The sequence below is a fragment of the Rhopalosiphum padi genome, chromosome 3, assembly GCF_020882245.1.
Source record: "Rhopalosiphum padi isolate XX-2018 chromosome 3, ASM2088224v1, whole genome shotgun sequence".
NCBI classification, from domain to species: Eukaryota; Metazoa; Arthropoda; class Insecta; order Hemiptera; family Aphididae; genus Rhopalosiphum; species Rhopalosiphum padi.
Genome location: NC_083599.1, coordinates 44571445 through 44585386, shown reverse-complemented (window position 1 = coordinate 44585386; position 13942 = coordinate 44571445). Strand labels below are relative to the sequence as shown.

The window sequence follows — 13942 nt, the reverse complement described above, 5'->3', positions numbered from 1 at the left end:
ATTTATACCTAAGGTTAAGAATCCCAATACAAAGTTCTCCATAACTTTTTCTTCAAATGATTGAAAACAAAAATTCAAGCGTCAATATAGAAAAAATTTTATGATTTATGAAATTTTATTTTTTACGACATCGCGTAAAATATCGATATATTACAATTTAAATATAGATAATAATATCCTATTAATTATATCCTACTAATTATCATTGACTGACAAATCATCTCCGTTCAGAATCGTTTTTCGTATACAATGATACTTGTCATTGCATTCAAATTTAACACATCCATTATAGTGACCTACTCCATCTTTAGTATACAGCAGAGCGATACACACTTGTCCACCCTTTTTTTTAAATTGATGTATCTTCCAAAAGTATTGTTTGTTATGTAACGATAAAGATTATTTCATAAATTAACTTTGTACGAATTATATTATGTTGTTTGATATAAAGGTATACAATTATGATTACCTAATTATAATTTTTGATAAAAATAAAATATATATACTATTATTATTATTACTAGTTATAAATAGTTATTTTATCTTAAAGTGTAATCGGGGATAAAAAAAGTATAAGTATTTTTATCCTAGCTTTTGAGGTATGGGTATTTTTTTTTTAATTTTTAAATTTTGATTAATTTCCGGGACTTGCATTGAATTTCCTTATCTCCTAATCAACTTCGAGGGTTTATTGTCTGCTTCAAATACTACATTTTTCCTTTTCCGATCTGCTGCATTAAGATTCCTTAACATTGTCTTCCCTTTTGTAAGAAGCATTGCTTTTCTTCATTATAGATAAATTAACTGAACTTATAGTCACATTTAATCTAGAACCCTCGGGTGCACTTTTCATTAATTTCAATGCATCATTGAGCTCAAAGTAGTCATCATTTAGCAGCACCGGTGGTTCAAAAAGATTATTCGGCAGCCAATCGCTTAGAGCTATAAAAGGTGTGTGCTCGTCCATTCTGTTTCTTATGGTTTTTTCGAATAATAGAAAAGATTTCATTTCTTCAGAATACCTGAAAACTACTGCTAGTAGGTTTACAAATCCTATATTGTTCTTCAATTGTCCCTTTAATGTAGTTTGATGGTATACACTATATTTGTCTATAGAAAATGTGTAACATAATGTGTTAGAATGCTAAATAAGTTTAGGAAACCATCGATTTTTGTTCTCCACAAACTGTTCTGTCCATTATCCAAGTGGCAGTGTTCCTTATTGAGTATCCTGCCTCTTCTTGAAACCATCCAGCAGCATGGGAATTGAATACAGTATAATCACCATCTAGTATATTTTTCACCAAGACCTCTCTTTCAATATGGTATTTTATTGTTTCTGGTAGGCTTTCTGTAAAGTGTAAATAGAGTATCAAGGAGACATGATTAGATTTTATTTTTGGTGAAAACGTCATATCCTTTGGTTTTTTTTGTTTTTATCTATCACATAAACTATCTTATTTTGGTGGTCTTTTAAAACAGTTCCTTCGTCACTCACTTTCAGTTTATGACTCACTTTTTCCCTCAATACATAATCTATTTCTATTTTTACTCTTATCCCTGTGGAAGTGTCAAATTCTATTGGTGCTGGGTCTGAGTTCATTTTCTCTAAATATTGTAGGATTATTTGTTCCTGTCCTTCAGTTAATATTTTCTATTATTTACGTAATCAACTCATTTCAAATTCAATTCCCTAAAATCTAAATAATGGACTAGTTTTAAATTGTTGATTTGTGATTTTTCAATCCTATTTAAATATTTCAACAATATTATTCCAAATTCTTATACTAAGAAGAGGATACTCAGTAACCTTAAAATGATCTTAATCATTATGTTATATTAAATGAGAATTTCTTTTAAACGTTTAAGATTGTTGTGCTAAAAATTGACTAATAGAGCAGCATATTACCATTTCTTTTCTGATTCATAAAATGTGTCTTGTATATAATTGAGGGGTCCACTTTTAAAATCTAAAATTAATTTCGGCAATAATTTAAATTGCATTGATTTAACTCATATTTAGATACTATAAAAAGCTAAATGTTACTCATTAATAAATTGATTATTTGATTTTTTAAATAAATAATTTGCAGTAAATGCAATAAACACTATTATTAATAATAGAATATATAAACCAAGGCCAAATAATTCTTTAAATATTAATAATAATACAGTAATAATAAACTTTTGAAAACTTTCTGCTTCATTCAGCTAAAGGAAAGTTATAATTTTCAATTTGATTATTATGATGCATTATTTATATTTTAATACTTTCATTATTTAAATGTCCTGGCCATGTACCAAATATTATAATATTGTCTACTAATGTTTCTTTCATATTCATGGGATTCATTAAAATCTTTTTTTATATAAAAATTCTACAATTGTTTTGACTGAAAATGATTGGTTAGTAGTAATTGAATTAATAGAATTATCATTTGTTATTTCATTTTCTTGAGATGTATGTTGATTTTATAAATTAAATTAAACTGAGATTTGTTATAACAGTACAGTATCACCTTATTTAAATTGTATGAAATTAATAAATATATTAAAAACAATATAAATTATAATATATATTCATGCAAGAAATTATTTATATTCATTTGTATTAATATTATCAATCAAATTTTTATTAATATAATCGTGATCCTTCAGTTTCTATAGTTTGATACTATATGGAATGATAAATTATTTCTTAAATGTCTGTTAGTGCGGTCAGAGTTGTGGACATGAGAATTGATGATTAATCAGAAATCCTAGTGGTGAAATAATTATCCCATGTATTTTCATTTTAAAATTGCATCATAATTTTAAATATTTTTATGTTATATAATAAAAATTAAAAACTTATCAATTTGGTAAATTAATTTAATTTTGATTTACAATTTTTTAATATATACAACATATCATGCTGGGCGTACAAAATTCGCCTAAGCCTTTAAGTTGAGAGTCTCGGTACAGAATGAATTTAAAGTTGGCCCCGATTTTGTTTTTGATAAATACAAAAAATATGTTTATTATGATAAAAAAAGTTTCAAGTCTCCGCGAATAATATTATATTGAATTTCAAAAAAATAATAAAATCTTTTTGTCAAATCATTTTAATATATAAATAAATGTAATTTACATATATAATTTTGTTTATCATCTTCCATTACTAGAAACCGTACAAAAGCTTGAAAATTAAAATACTTCGAAAAATATTATTTTTTATAATTTGTAAACACAATCACATCCATATGACAATAAAATACTTTTTGATGACTGGTATTGTTTTAATGAATACTTCTACTTAAAATATATTATTATGTAACTAACAAGATAATTTCCATAACCTACTATATATTATAGTTTTTGCTAAGTGTTGGAGCGTTACACACTTGCCTCTAATGGTGCAATAGATTTCAAAATTTCTAATCAGCAGTAATTTATTATTTTTACCTCTCCTCCGATAAAACCTATTTTTGCTATAAATCCAAAAATAATAGTGCACAAACGAAAGGACTTTTACACATTCTTGTATAAACGATGCACACTAGGTTAGTGAAAATTCCAAATTAGGAGGGGGTCTTAAAAATGGACCATATTAAAATGACTAAATATCTAAAATTTAATACCAACTTAAGTTTTGATAATTAATTTATAAATATGAAACAGAAAGGAATATATGAATAAATAAATAATATATAAATCAGCAAGGAAAATATCATTTTCTAGTTTTGACCTGTATTCTGATTGACAAAACACAACAATAGACTGCATAATGTTAAAAAAAAAAATGTGGATTGTGGATTTTAGTGAAAATAAAATCTACAAATATCAATAAGTATTTAAATTTTATTATAAAGGATAAAGGTATACAAACAAGTGTAGATTTTTTAAAGAAAAGTCATAACCTGCAATATATTGTTTTATGTTCTTCTGTACATATCATAATATAATAAGTTTTACCATAATTATTCGATTGATATGTACAGTTAATTATAAGTTGTCCTGGACAGATCTCTCACAACTGATAAATGCTAAAAAAAAATTGCTTAACATTCAAATATTATAATTATTATTAATATAAAATTGTACAATAAAACACAATGAATATCTAATTTAAAATTAAAATTAAAATTTAATTTGTATCGTCGGTTATTATTTCTATAAAAATTATTTTTATTGTTTTTAAACAGTTTTTTTGGTTTGGATTAAATCTAATGATCGTTCACGCAAATTGTGATGCCAACCTGTCATTACTATACAACTAAAAATTAAATCTAAGATTTAAGTAAGATATTGTATTCAACTAATTGTAAGCAGTAGCCAGTAGGTATAAACTACCGCAACCTACTCTACATAGTATAGATCAGGGGTGGCCAACTTTAATAGACTTGCGATCGACATCCGAGATTTTCTAGATTATCGCGATCGACCAAAAAAAAAAAAGTTGTCAATAAAAAAAAATATGTATATTATATATGTACATGCGTGTTACACTTCTTTTATTCGATATCTGTGTATAATCTCGTTTTTCATAGTTATATATTGCATTTTCTAAGTATAATTTTTATATTTGTTGATATAAAGATCTACAAATTTACTGAAAAAATTCAAAAATTCAAGAAAATACGAAAGGGCGTCGCGATCGACTGGTTGGCCACCCCTGGTATAGATAATATAACTAATAACAGTAATAAACTAATCACATATAAATGTAAATATGTATATAATATATGTGTAAATATTTACACATTTTAACTTCTATATTATAATCAGAGTAATAAAATGTATAACTACAATAAGGACCATACAAAATTCAAAATATTTTTTTTTTTTTATACTTTATACTTCCCTATAAAAAGAAAAAGAAAGTTCTGGAAATGCCACTGACGTTATTGATAGATTAGTAAAGGCGTCTAAATTCTATATATTATTATATTTACATTAATATTAAAAAGTTAAATTATTATTTGTACTAAATTTAAAATTGCATATCATGGTTGATTTTATTCATCAGCATTTTCTGTTTTAATGATTTTAGTAAGCGGTTCTTCATTAATGTCTGTATCATCTATGGTCAGATCAACAAACATTGGTTCACTAGGATTCAAACCATTTGTTATTGGTAAGATAGGTTTTTCTTCAGGTTTTACATCAGGTTTTTCTTCAGGTTTTACATCAGGTTTTTCTTCAGGTTTTTCTTCAGGTTCTTCTTCATCTTCATCAAAGTTATTTTTATCGAGGCCAATTTCAAAATTGGGATCATCCAAATCCTTAAGAACAATGGTATTTTCTGAATATTCGTTGTCAGATTCACTTTGATTGTGCTCAATACCATCCATTGCCTCTTCTATACATGGTACCCATTCACCATTGGCATGTAATGTTATTTCAAAGCAATTTTCAGGAAGAGTTGAATTATTGACAATATCCAAAAGAAATGAATCTATTCTCAATTCACCGATTATAATGGGTATCTTACAAATCGGGCATATCCATTTTTGATTTACCTTATTCAGTAAAATGAATGTAAACAGATCAAAACATTGTAAATGACTACATTTCAGAGATCTTGTTGGTAATTTCATTTTTAATTTGGATATTGGACACAATAATATAAACTTAAAGGACGTTGAATCAAGAATTTCTGTAACTGAACTTTTCATCAATTCTATGGCCTTAGCTTTTGTATTTAGGTTAGCAGAATATAGTCTATTGTTAAATTGTACGCGTTCCACCAATTCCTTAACCGAGACAATCTCTACAATATCTATCATCATGTAATATGGTTTTTTAGAAATTAGCCACAATACTGAAATATGATTGTTTTCGACTAAATAGGTACATTGATAATTTATAGGGCTTGTTTTGGAGCTGGATGATATCTTTGAATTGACAGTTATCCTTGTTAGTCCTGGTAATTTATCTAATACATCTCTCTTCCCTTCCAGCTGTTCTCCAAATCGGATCTGCAATCGGTAATTGTTTGTTTTGCAATTAAACATTTTTCGTATTAATAGTGGCACCGTAAATTGAACTATAAGCTGAGTGTGTTCTGAAAACAGAAAAAATAAATTGTTATTTCATTTAAGAACTTCAAAATATATTATTTTTTATTTGGTCTGTACCTTGTGATTGTTCATTTTCAAGTTTAACTTTTGATTCACAATATATAACCATCGGTTCAAGAACTGAATATATCTTTTTGAAAAAAGGTTGAGGTTCAAATATTACATCGCATTTTGTTCTGGGCACTGAATTCCTAATATGGAAATTAACTGGATTTTTTTTTTCTGGTTGAGGTTGACTCATTTCGGAATGATTACTTTTCTTATCTAAAAATTATTAATAATATATAACTTAATTTTTTAATTACTATTTTGTAAACTTAATTTTACAAAAGTAATAAAAAATAATTGAAAAATTATATAATTTTGTATGTCAAATGGATAACAATTACCACGCTTCTACTGAAAAATCAGTCTAGAATAAAATTATAGTTAAAAAACAATATAAATGTTACAGTTGATTTTTATATTATTATATCTAATTGTTAATTTAAATCCTTGATTAAATCAGAAAATAACTAGGAACATTTATCATAAAAATAAAGGAAAACATATTTAGGTCAAATATTTTTTTTTAATTAGTTTTCACAGTTTTAATAATCAAAAAGTTTTTTTTCAAAATTATTATAGCATTATTATCAGATCAGTTAAAAAAATTATTTATCTGAATTTTCTAGTCCTACTTTTTTTTTTAATTTTGAGGTACAGTAATACTTTACAATTGTATAATATTTAATTTGCACCCATATTATTAAAAATTAAATATCTATCAATATTACAGAAATATATATTACCTATATTCTCCCAAAATTAAATTTGAAAATTATTTCGATTTTATATAAAACGCCATATAAATTGTATTCTAAATTATTAGATTCACAATATCAACTAATAAATTAAGAACAATAAATTTTCATGTACCTCTCAACTGAATCCAAAATTTTAAAACTATAGGTACTTGCTAAATTTAGTTTAGAAAATCTAGCAATTTTAATTAAATTGTTCCAAATAAGTATTTGGAATTAAGTACCTTTAACATTTTTTTCATAATGGCAATCAAATGGACAGATCTAATGATAATATTATGTTTTATATCATTACAAATTACAAATTTATGCAATATTTAGTTATTTTAATCTACTCTAATAAATTGTACAGTAAAGAGTTGTGTTGGTTCCATTGGCGAACAGAAAGTATTATGAATATAGTCAGAAACTCAAAAATGAGCAAAATAAAATATTTATTATTTTTGTTGACTATAAATTCCATAATTGAAATATTAAATAATAATATTTATTAGGTAGTGGAATTGTACCTTTGATTTTATTTAGTATTGAATGTTAATAATTCATTTACTTTTTGATTTAGAAAAATAACCATATAAACCTATGACTTAAGTGTTAGGCTAAAATTAAAAAATAATTTATAAAGAGAAGCAAAGTATTATGTCATTTATTTGCCACAAAACTGGAAATAAATAAAAAATTAAAACTTTTAAAAACAAATTACTTTTACCAGAATCTAAAAATGTTTGTTGTTATTTCATTTTTTTATTTCATAACTAGGGAACGGATTTATATGAAAATGAATATTTTTATTAAAACAAGATATTTAAGAATCTATAAGAAATGTTCATGATTTAAATAATCATTTCTATTAAAATGATGCTACTTTTATTTTACATATTTCACTAATTTGTAAATATTTTTAAACATATTTTATCATTTCATCGTTCATACGTTTTCAAGCCATGTTGCAGTGGACAAAAACAGCCATTATGAACTGTGACGATCACGTGGAGCAAATATTTAGTAGTTATCTTTAGTTTTATAGTCATTATTTTATAATTTTCATATAGATATAATAGATATCTTAATATAATATACAATTATATACGGTCGACAGGCGATAGCAGTAGATTTTTATAGTTAGTGTTTGGCTGTAATCGTAATACATACCTACACAAATTTCAAAAATTAGTAAAACTATTTCGTCCAAACTTTCTCAGAACATTAATGAATTTCCAAACGAGACATTTAAAAGCGATGGTCAAGTTCTACTGTGTCGCGTGTGAAAAACCAGTATCAACAGCTCAGTGGTCTTTAATTATACAACACATTGCAACACGAAAACATAAAGAAAGCATACAACGTAAAGAAAAATTTAAACAAAGCTTTTACTCGTCAACACCTACATCTAGTAATAGTAAGTCCATTTTGTATACTGAATTTGTCTTGCACTAATTTTTTCAGATATACCATTATTTAAATTACAAAATTTTGATTTCAAAATGTTTTTGGAAAAATATACCGGTCAAAATATTCCAGATGAAAAACTTTCTTCAATTCGAGGTGAGATTCAAGATGGGCCCATTTGGGTGTCCATCGATGAAACGACAGACGTAGAGGGGAGGTACATTGGGAATGTAGTTATAGGCAAATTATGCGATGAGCCTAGTAATTCAATACTTAACTGTGAAAAAATTGAAAAATCAAATCATCAGACAATAGCAAAACTGTTTAATGACTATAAATTTACTCTGGCCGAGTGGAGTAAAACACTAAATAAAACATTAAATATTAAAAAAATTTTTTATCCAAAATTAATACATTTTACATGTTTAGCGCATGGTTTTCATCGTATGGCAGAGACAATCAGAGCAGAATACCCTATTGTCGATTCTCTCCTAGCTAATGCAAAAAAAATTTTTTTGAAAGCTTCTAGTCGTACCACAATTTTTAAAGAATTATACCCTGATCTTTCTCTACCACCCGAACCCATAATTACTAGGTGGGTCACATATATGGTTGGTAGCTGCTCAATATTATTGTGAACACGTTTCGAAAATACAAGAAATTATTTCAAAATTAGATCCAGAAACTTCTATCGCTATTGGAAAAGCTCAAAATATTATGCAAAATGAAACATTGAAAAATAATTTAATTTTCATCTCAGTGAATTTTAGTTTTATTGCACATACAATTACAAAATTAGAAACAAAAAATATGTCCTTAAATGATAGTATGCAAATTGTTGAATCAGCAATTGAAAAATTACTCGTAAGCAGACCAATAGGAGATGTTGTAAAAAATAAAATTCATGCCGTTACAGAAAAAAATCCAGGCTATATTGATTTTAAGACAATCAATGATATAATGAGTGGCAGACACTCTTCTAAAAATTTGGAATTATCGCCTTCTGATATTATGCGTTTCAAATATGCTCCAATTACATCGGTTGATGTGGAACAATCATTTAAAAGAAATTGTAATAATTCAATGCAACAAATCATTTTGATATTTTAATAATTTGAATTGTATTTTTTTTTAATTAAATTTTTTTCCCACATATTTTATAAATTATACTTCCATATATATATACATATTTTTATATTTTTATTACATATAAATCCGTTCCCTATTCATAACGATGTGAGGTGTAATAATTCTCTCTAAATGTAAAAGTATAAACGTAGAATATTGAATAAACATTTTTTTGCATAGAAGTATTAAATTCATTGATGAAATAGCACATTTTCTTTTAAAATCAAACATTAATATTTCATCATAAAATGTTACAGAAGTCTTTTGCAAATTAATTAAATTTATCAATAATCATTATGTGATAAAAAAAAAAACATTATAAAATTAAAACTACCAATTACAAATTAAATTTAGATATTATTTATCCCCATAAATTCAAAAAATTTACCAAGCAATAAGTGTTGTGTACTAAAATGTTGTATATTATCAATTGTACATTGAATTTAAGATATTAGTATTTATTTATTATAATAATACATATTAATATCATATTATCGTTATGAGCTTTGGAATTAACAATAGTAATACCTTACTATAAATACTGTAAAACAGAATGAATAGATACAATTAATAGATAATATGTTAAAATTAATCTACATATTTTAAAAACAACATTGCATATAGCAAAGTAACAAGAAATAATGTTTTTTTTAAATTAAAATGTCTAATAAAAATAGTTGTGAGAATATATTTTTCAGGTATCTTAGTTCCAGTATAAACTACTTAAGAAGAACATTGTATTTTAATTTTGAACCTTACTTATAAAATTTGTAGATTTTATAAATTGTTTACTACAAAATACTTGTAGTTTGTAAATTTTTGTAATTTTGTAAAAATCTAAACTTAAAATGTATATAAAAAAAAATATGTATAAATCTTTTTATAATTTTATACAGATACAAGAACAACTTATATGGGATCTTCTATTCAATTTTCAAAAACTTTAACCCAGCTAATATTATTTAGGTAATTATCATTTAATAAAAAAAAATTGTATATTTCATATGTCTTTATATAATTATATGTGTCAAAATATTTTGAAAATTATACCATGTTTAGAAAATGAACATATAAACATTTGATAAATGTTTCAGGTACCCCGTTTTCAGTTTATTCATTTTTAATTTACAACAAAAAACAAAAATCGTTTGAGAAATTTTAATTATTTGACTGTGGTGAACATTCAATGTCATAACAATTTGAACTTTAAAGGGCCATAAAAATGTAATTTAGTTTTTCGATAAAATTGTCTCTTGTATGTTTCTTCTATGCTGAAAAACTTGGATCATTCTATTAAATTTTAAAATGTAAAAAAACAAAAATTTTTATGTATTAATTCATAATATAAAATATAATTAAATTCTAATAAAAATATTGTAACTTGTTATTTTTCTTGATGTTTATACAGAAAAAAAACAAATTATAAAAATCATTGTATTATATTTGTAAGTGTTTCTTATTAGTTAATAATTTTTAATCTACGTTTATAAAATTTTAACGGTTTATAGAAATTGATACAATTCTGAAATTTGGTTAAAATTTCAAGCATCTATAGTTTTGTGTTTTTGAGTTACATCAAAAAAATAAAATTGATTTTGTCAAAAATTTAACGTGCATTAAAATTTCTGTTCTTCTTAATTGTTTGTTTTTCTTGATTATTTTGAAAAATATTTGAAATTTTTAATTTTTATTCAAACTAGATATAATTTTCTATCTAAAACCACCCCCAGTATTGAAAATAGAAGCATTTTATTGACTGCTTTTAAAGTACACAGATATTAAAAAAAACCAATAAACATCATTGTAAAATTAATATATTCATCGCTCCACTCATAAACATTGAATACATTATATAATAATATATACATATAAATAATTAGGTATTAGATAAAATTTTTTTTTTTTTGGTGGGTATAGTATTAGAGTAAGTCCTCTCAAAGCACCCCCTCATCATTATCTATAATTTAAGTATTATTTTAACTAATTAGATAAATAATATTCAAATCTCATCTACTCAATTTATTATTAGTTCTGTCAATTCATAAAAATAACCTTTTATATTTATTATAGATACAAAATATTAAAATAATAAAGAAATAAAATTACTAAAACAGTAATACTATAACTGAAATCAATGTTATTTATTATATTAAAAAAGTATTAGGTAGGTAACCACATTATAATGTAATAACAATAAATATTCATAATTATAAATTTCACTATGCACTTTTTATACCTAGATAATATCAAGTAGATATTATAGATTTTTTATCTTCAAAATTTTTAGATGATGTTACCTTAATCGTTAATCTTCATAACCAATTTTTGTCACTTTTTTAAGTCCTCAATTTAAAAAAATAACTTTTGTAATCTGTATACGTATTAAGTCACAGTTCTATGATTTCAGTTACTCTTATTAATAATGCAGTTAATTTGATTTTTAAACCCTAATTTTCACACGTTTACATAAGTAATTATTAATTTCTTATAGAACCATATTATCAAATTAAATATGGTCATTAACGAGACCTATTTGCAACAGCAGATATTTAGATTTTGGAGGTGTAAAATTTTGAAGTTCAATCGAATACAAGATGATGATTCCATCGTCATAAGGATACTTGAGTAAAATTTTCGATTTTATGATGCATGGGCCACGTCAATACGAACGTAATACTACAATCAAGTGCCGATATATATTAGTGACAACGGGATCGGATATTATTGTCGATTATTAATACTTATTAATAAATAATAAGGAAAATCTGGGTATAAATAATACCTACGATAAAACGAACGCGTTGATAATTGTATTAGTTTTGTAGTTTCCAGATATCGGTGTGGTTTTGCGAATGTTGTGATGACGAAGAAATGTCTTCGGAACTGTTTTTTGACGTTTAGCCACCAATGGTATAATACAATAATTAGTGATAACTGATTAAAAAGTAGGCAGAAGCACAAAAAAAAATGTATAATTGAAAATTATACAGGCATGTGGGGGGGGGGGCATTTCAGGTTTAGGAACTTCAAAGATATTGGCTATCGAGTCGAGACCACCTTCCGCCGTAGCGGCAGCCATTTAAACAGAGACACTTTTTCGACTAAACAGACACGCCAATAACGAAAGAGACGAACAGGATGAGTGGTCCTGATGACACTCATAATAATTATAAAACTATTGAATAAACACATCAATATATCATAATATTATAATAACAACGATGGCAAACAGGTACCTTTGCAAAAACTGAAAGATGACAGTGCAATGACCGCGGTAAAGTATTTTTCGTATTCCAACGGCGTCGACGATAACTTTTCTGTGAATTGGTGCGGATGAAAAAACAGTGAGCAGCAATCGACTGCGAAGACGAGTCACAGTGCGGTGAATCTGGACGAGTGGGACGATCGAAACGGCAACGGGGCACGGACAAAGGAGTGATACTTATTGATTTTGTTATACCTGGAAATGGACGCGACCCGGGCGCGGTAGTCGGTGGTTTGTTAACAGTGTTGACGCTATTTTTTTGTTTATAGTAGAGTAACGGAGTAGCTGCAGCCAGTGGGTGGAAAGTGTTCCGAGTCGATGTTTTCACCAAAGACGATAGATTTGGATATTTTATTAACTATTCTCTGAGAAGACGCCACACGGAAAGTGAAACAAACGTAATACGGCCAACGCCCTACGGTTTTTTGTACGGCATCGTACGACTGCAGCGAGCTGGTGTCGACAAACGGCAACTTGTTGTAGCAGTGTTGCATCCGCCGTGGCGTTAAATTATAGTATACAAACAACAACTGCAACAACAATAACGCAAAGAAACATAATAATACGGAATTTAGGATTGTGATTTTTATCACGACTACAATTGTAGACGCTATGCAAGCTGTACGGTAGCGCTTCTTGGACAAATATGAGGGAACTTCAAAACGCATTAATACAAATTCAATTAATATATATTTTTACGGTGGCTATTTTTTTTTTAATGCTAATAAATTAATATAATAATATAATATTTAATGATTATATTGACTAGATTATAGACTATTAAATACAATATTCTACTTGATAATAATTTGTGATAAAAATCGTATACAATAACATGGGTATTATTTAATATCAATTATCATCTTTTATTCAGTATCTATTCTCTTTATTTTGATACCAAAGTAGCTAACTAAAAGTAATTTGTATATTGTACTTATTAGTTTTACTTACTAGTAATTTCATTTATTTTATTATTATTTAAAAATCATAATGAATAACAAAAATAAATATAAAATGTGTTGTGTACTGCTGTCACCTATCAAACAGGACATAAATTATTCAGCTTTCCAAATAGAAATTATGAAAAATAATTAGAAGCGAAATGAATAAATAGTATTGAACGAATCAAGTATGTTTATGACTTTTATTTACTTATTTTTAATGTATAAAAATTGTTGTACTTAGTATTGATGGATCACCGTGGCAACCTAAAATACATGATGTTGTGTGCAGTGTTCATTTTGTTGGAAACATTTCATCTAAAAATTAATATATATTTATGCAAGAAATTATTT

The 13942-nt window shown here is 25.9% G+C and overlaps 1 protein-coding gene across 1 annotated transcript; it reads right to left on the bottom strand.

Annotated features, from left to right (window-relative positions):
• Positions 1-3873: 3873 nt before the first annotated feature.
• Positions 3874-13068, bottom strand: LOC132927802 (uncharacterized). Its single transcript, XM_060992390.1, has 3 exons — positions 12619-13068; positions 6120-6326; positions 3874-6046 (listed from the first exon to the last, which is right to left on the bottom strand). The coding sequence occupies exons 2-3, from the start codon at positions 6301-6303 to the stop codon at positions 4998-5000; spliced, it is 1233 nt and encodes a 410-aa protein (XP_060848373.1). The 5' UTR covers positions 6304-6326; positions 12619-13068; the 3' UTR covers positions 3874-4997.
• Between the last annotated feature and the right edge of the window lie 874 nt (positions 13069-13942).

Excerpts from the sequence above, each read along its gene's own strand:
- LOC132927802 (XM_060992390.1), bottom strand. The coding sequence starts at position 6,303 with ATGAGTCAACCTCAACCAGAAAAAAAAAATCCAGTTAATTTCCATATT. Across the intron at positions 6,047-6,119 it reads TGAAAATGAACAATCACAAG|AACACACTCAGCTTATAGTT; the intron begins GTACAGACCAAA and ends TTCTGTTTTCAG.